Below are 6238 nucleotides of genomic sequence, written 5' to 3'. Positions count from 1 at the left end.
TTTTGTTTTGGATTTGGAGGAGTTTGGGGGGGCGGGTTCTTTTTTGTTGGGTTCTTATCATTTTAACTTAGTAAAACCTTGGCGTAATCACTCTCAAATTTATAGATGTAATAATTACTTTTTTTTTTTCCCCCTTTTTTTGTCTTTTTTACTGACCGGTAACGGGATCGCAACCCTAGGTGGATCGCAACCCTAGGTGTCACGCCCGTACCGGGGACCGGTAACGGGATCGCAACCCTCAGTGTTGCGCCTGCACTGCACTCAGCCAGTGAGCGGGAACCAGTCTCCACATGGGATCCGAACCCCCGGCGAGAGCGCCGCCGCACTCGCAAGTGGCGCACTCTCCAGTGCGCCACCGGGCCGGCCCTAGATGTAATAATTACTTAATCATGAAAAACTGCAGTGGGATTGAATTCTCTAGCACATGTATATACTTTGAAATTTTAGCCAAAAATATAGTTTTGATAATTCGGCTACTCCAGTTACATGTTTTAACTCCTTGAGGTGGTATGGTTTATTTCACATTGGCATGATTTTGCAACTTCTGCAAATGATGTTTAGTCTATGATGTTTATGATGTTTAGTTTCTTTTAGTTACACTTAAAAATAGTGTAAATGTTTTAACATTTTTGCATTTAATATGCATTTGGCAGGAAATATTGTGAAAATTTACTTTTCTCAATTTTTGGTCAAGATCTGAAATAAAATACTTAACTCCTAAGTACAAATTTAAGGTGTTTGTTTTAAAACTGAGAGAAATATTTTTTTTAATCATGAACTACTCAGCTAAGATTATTAAATATGAGGTAGAAGCATATTTTTTAAATTATTTTTATGTGCAGTAAAATTATCTGAAGAAACCCATTTAAAAATTTCATTCTGGTGTCTAAAGTTTATATACAGGTACTATAAAATATTTAAGAATTTGGAAAAGAATGTTATAGCATTTTAAAATATAATTTAGCAGTATTTGTCTTGTTGGCAAGTCTTAAAACTTAATAAATTGCTATTAGTGTTGTTTAATAAAAAGTGAAAGAAATGGATGTTGCTGTTTTTTTAAACTTTTAGAGAACCTGTGTGGTTTTAAACCAGGAGGTGGACATTTGTTTTGTTTTAATGCCTTTCTCCTCTTAATACTCTCTCTGCAGGATAACTTCAAACTAATGTGTACTAATGCCATGATTTACAACAAACCAGAGACCATTTATTATAAAGCTGCAAAGAAGTTATTGCACTCTGGGATGAAAATTCTTAGCCAGGTAAAAGAAACTCTCTGTTGTAAATAATAATTATCCTAAAAGCTATATCCTATGTTTGTTGGTCATAGTGATAAAGATCCAATACAGTATTCATTTTATTTTATTGGCAGATCACATTAAAGTTGGAAATACTAAGTGAAAAAATTTTTGAATAAAAAAATTAAGGCAGGAAGATTCTTGTTTGGAATCAAAACAAATAAATATTGGCCTTTGCTTGTAATTATTTTTTTAGAGGCTCTTGAACCAATATTAACTGAATAGACTTATTTTTGCTGTGAGCAGCATAATTTTGCTGTGGAAGAAATATCATCCTGAGTTCCAGAAAAAGACTGGATGAATTATGAGATCTTTTAGGAACAAAGCTCTGTTTCCTTTGTAGTGATAAAATCTAACATCTGGTCAGTCCTGTGCTTCTTGGTGAAGCACAGAACTCCTAGAAGAAAGAAACAAAATATACAATGAGAAGTAATTTGGAACTCTCTCAAAGCCACCTCTCCACAAGACCAGACTTCCTTGAAAGATAAGAATTGGTGCATAGTAAGGCATTTGAAGTGGGAGAAATGTGTGCAAAGGCACAGACGCATCATCATCAAGTGGCATGAGAGGGCTTAAACATGAGATACCATAGATAGTGGCAAAAAATTTATGAGAGTGTCATCCCAGAATGACAGCTGATGAAAGACCTTGAAGGGTAAACTGAGGTGATCTGTGTGCACCTGCTGGGTGAAAAGGAGAACTTCCAAGGTAAGTCATACCTTTTGAGGTTTCTCTCACAGCTCTGAGTAGGATGAAACTACTAGTAAGGGACTACTTTGGGGGAACTAATTGAGGGTGATCCGGGCACCGTACCATGGTAGGTAGTCAGAAGACTGAGTTCTAGTTTTATCTCTCTTCCACTAACTTGTGCACCTTAGGAAAGACATTAACCACCCTGGACCTCAGAATTCTCATTTGCAAAGAAGGGTTTAATCTGTGATCTCCAAGATGATTTCTAGCATTAATGTCCTGATTTGAGATAAGAGCGAGAGTAGGGAGGAGACTGAAAAAGGGCAGCAAGATAGAGGAATTTTGCAAAGAAGGAAAGGAGTGGGTTTAAGACACAGGTAGAAGGATAAAGGAACCAGAATTGAGAACTTAAGCTCAGCCTCAAGGGAGTTAAATGATGGTAAGAATGAGTCATGTGTAGTTTCATATGGTTTTCTGCTTTTTATGGTGATCATCTGCATCACGGTTTTACATTTAAAGAGATGTCTTGGTGCGCAGATGTCTGAGTATCTATGTTTGGCTCTGAGAGATTCTTGAATCCACTTAACAAGGGAGAGAAAAACATTTGGATTGGTAATTATTCTTGCACTCCTAATATTTGGACAACATTAGTTCCCACACCTTCCTGAAGACTTGGGAAATTGTAATGTAAGCCAGTTACCCATCTTTGGCAAAATTGGCAGAGGAAAGGAGAATATAAAATGTTTATCCCACTCTTTGCAGGAAGATTCTCAGAATCTAGAACCAAGCCATATTCCAGGTTTACCTACCTGAAAATGCTTGTTATTATTGTATTTGAAGTAAAAGTACATTCAGTAAATGCAATCATTCATCACTCCAAAATATGTACATTAAATATTTGGGGAAAAGTCTAATTTTTTTTAATCAACTTTGATTTACCACTATTTTCTCTTCTTTAAATAATGTAGCTAATATAGCGTGTGAAAGATTCCAACTCCAGACTGTGGATTCAGCACATTTACCACCATGGCCTGGGTTCCATTCCCAGGCAAGGAACCATTCCCTTAAAGATGTAAATCCTTTAACTCGGGAAAAAAAAGAAACACAAGATTCCAGTATCTCTTAAATTTTACTGGGGGTGGGATGGTTGGAAGCACCGAAAATAAACTTTCGCCTCTACTCTCTCTTTCTCTCTCTGTGCTGTCTTCCTTTTTTTCAGGAAGACATCCTGTTGAGGGGCCCTCCCCATCCTGTGTTATAGCTTCCTGTTGACTGTTCTCTCCACCCTAGATGGGAGGAATCCTTACAACAGTGATTTTTAATTGTTTAAATTTAGACTTTCTGACTTAACTCTTCTAATAGCAGTGCTCTTGAGAAAGACCTGCACACCCCATTCCATGAATGGTGACTTTTCAAATAACTGTTTTTGAGTGTTAATTGAAAAGACTGTATAGTATTCATTCATCTTGTTTTCAGTTATACCAAAATAGTGATTATTAGTAGATGTGTTATTTTTATAAAGAATGAACAGATGGAGATAACTTTTTTGATCTCCTAAATAAATATTTGAGTAGAATGCTGCAAAAAAAAAAAAAAAGTAGTACTATCTGTAGCATAATGACTTCGGAATCAGACCAGCCAAGGTTCAAGTCCTGGCTCTGCCATTTAGAAGCTTTGTGACTTTAGGCCACATAACCTTTCTCAGGCTTTTTCCTGCCCCCTGAAGTGAGGATAATAGTAGTACTTACTCATAGAGTTATGCCTGGTACACGGATACGCACTCAATCAGTGTTAGCTATATTAATGGCAAAGAATCAGCCCTTTCAGTCATTTCGTATTGTAAAACTGGGGATCAATAAACAGTATGTTGATTTGGAGACATTTTAATTACCAAAAGAGAAAAAGACGTTGATTTCAAAGTAAAATTAAACTTAACTCTTTCTTGTGACTTGCTTCTAAATTTAGTAAATATCTGTAATTGGATTCTTTTAATTTTGTATATGTTTAAAAAAAAATCCAAAATCTTTTTAATGTAGGTTCTACTTTATAACATTCTGGAGTGGAAATAGAAAGGTTACTGAGAACTTTCTGTGATCTAAGCCTGTACATTTAACCAACATTTATTGATTGCCTACTATGTGCCAACCCCTGTTTTAGGTACTAAGGATACAGAAATGAGTAAGACATGACCTAAGTGACACACAAGGTAAAACACAATGACCAATAAGTAGTTACAGAAATAATCAAGCTAACTAATATTTTTAAACTGTGTAGTAAAATAAGACATGGTTTTAAAAATAAAATTGGCTTTTAAAAAAAAAATACTATTCAGTTTGTCAGTGATTCAGAGAAACCCTCAAACACTGATATAAATTGATATAACTTTTCTGGAATGCATTTTAACATTAAGTGTCAAAAGCCTTGAAAATACTTCTTCCTGTAATCACTACAAATATAAATGTTTAGGTGATGGATATGCTGTCTACCCTAAGTAAATCATTGTAGAGTACCCCACAAATATGTACAATTAAAAATAAATTTTTTAAAATTCCCTTTCATCTAGTTTTTCCACTTCTAAGAATTTATCCTAAAGAGATTCCTGGAGAGATTTATTTAAAGTGATATTTATGGGAATTTTATTTGTAATTGTGGAAACTTGGAAATCTAAATGTCCAGCTATGGGTTGTTAATTAAATTATGATATATATATATATGAGTAAATACATCACAGTTACTAAAAACATTTTTTAAAATGTTCAGTGATATGGAGGGGAAATCCTTGTAATTAATTAACTGAAAAAATGCTTTTTACCAAATATTCAGTATAATTCCAATTTGTTAATATATATAATGCTTAGAAAAGTACTGGAGGGCTGGCCAGTTAGCTCAGTTGGTTAGAGTGTGGGGCTGATAATACCAAGGTCCAGGGTTCAACCCCTGTACCAGCCAGCCCCCAAAAAAGAAAAAAGAAAAGTATTGGAATGTGGGCTGGCCTGTGGCTCACTTGGGAGAGTGTGGTGCTGATAACACCAAGGCCACAGGTTCAGATCCCTATATAGGGATGGCTGGTTAGCTCACTTGGGAGAGCAGGGTGCTGACAACACCAAGTCGGGTTAAGATCCCCTTACCAGTCATCTTTTAAAAAAAAAAAGAAAAGAAAGAAAAGTACTAGAATGATAAACCTTTTAACAGTGTTCCTCTCTGGATGTTAAATTAGCAAGGTTTTTATTTTCTCCTCTACCCATGTATTTATTTGTATACAGTAAAATATTGTTTTAATAGTTTTAAGGTTACTTTAGAATAAATGTTCAATAAAAATAGCAGGATCCACGTTCTTGAGGATCTCACATATGTTCTACGAACAGCATTGTGTGATGAGAAAAGGCCTGTTGGGAGTGACGAGGGGCCTGGTCTTAGTCACTGATTCTGTGTCCTTAGGTGAGTCATTCAGCATTTCTGAGCTCCATTATTCTTATGTGCATGACCTCTGGTCCTTTCCCGTTCATAGTTTCTGTTGTTCCACAAGTCTTCCTTGCTGTTGTTTATGCAGCCCAAAGGAAGCTGTATTCCATATTTCATCCAGTGACAACTCAGAGTTAAAAGGCAGAATAGTTAGTAGGAACAAATTTGCCTCTTCAAAATTTACCCCGAAACCTCAAGCCCTTAATCATAATCAAAATTTCATAGCACATCATTGCAGTGGAAAATTCAGCACGTTTCACAAAATAGAAACAAGACTTCTTTGGTTCATAAGAACATTATGCACTCTAAGAAAGGAACTATGCTAGCAATCTTTTATTCTCCAAAAGGCATATTGTTTTCACAGAGCAAGATGCCAAAGTCATCAGTGATCACCATAGGATACCAAAATATAAAAGCACTTCACATGCTTTAGGTTTTAATATACCTAATAATTCTTAAGTTTCAAAAGATAAGCCAGTCTGTTAAATATAAAATTTTAACATACTGTTAAACTAAATTTTACTTTTTAAATTTAGTACTACAAAGGATACCTAGTCTTAATTTATACTTTCTCTTCTGTTAGCTTTCTGATGGTGCAATAAAGTAGTAAATTTTCGGGCCGGCCCGGTGGCGCACTGCTATAGTGCACCGCTTGGGAAGCGCGGCAGCGCTCCTGCCGAGGGTTCGGATCCCACATACGGACCGGTTCCCGCTCACTGGCTGAGCGAGGCGCGGGAGCAACACCGAGGGCTGCGATCCCGTTGCCGGTCCCGGTCCAGTACGGGGGCGAC

The 6238-nt window shown here is 36.3% G+C and overlaps 1 protein-coding gene across 1 annotated transcript in view; it reads left to right on the top strand.

The window, feature by feature from the left end:
* BRD7 (bromodomain containing 7) overlaps nucleotides 1–6238 on the top strand; it is a 40371-nt gene that overhangs the window by 19868 nt on the left and 14265 nt on the right. The window contains exon 6 of the mRNA XM_008578250.1: nucleotides 1149–1259. Coding sequence (XP_008576472.1) covers nucleotides 1149–1259 — 111 coding nt within the window. The remainder of the gene's footprint in view (nucleotides 1–1148; nucleotides 1260–6238) is intronic.

The sequence above is a fragment of the Galeopterus variegatus genome, unplaced genomic scaffold, assembly GCF_000696425.1.
Source record: "Galeopterus variegatus unplaced genomic scaffold, G_variegatus-3.0.2 Scaffold1650, whole genome shotgun sequence".
NCBI classification, from domain to species: Eukaryota; Metazoa; Chordata; class Mammalia; order Dermoptera; family Cynocephalidae; genus Galeopterus; species Galeopterus variegatus.
The sequence above is the reverse complement of the archived record's forward strand: the minus strand, read 5'-3'. Positions and strand labels throughout refer to the sequence as shown.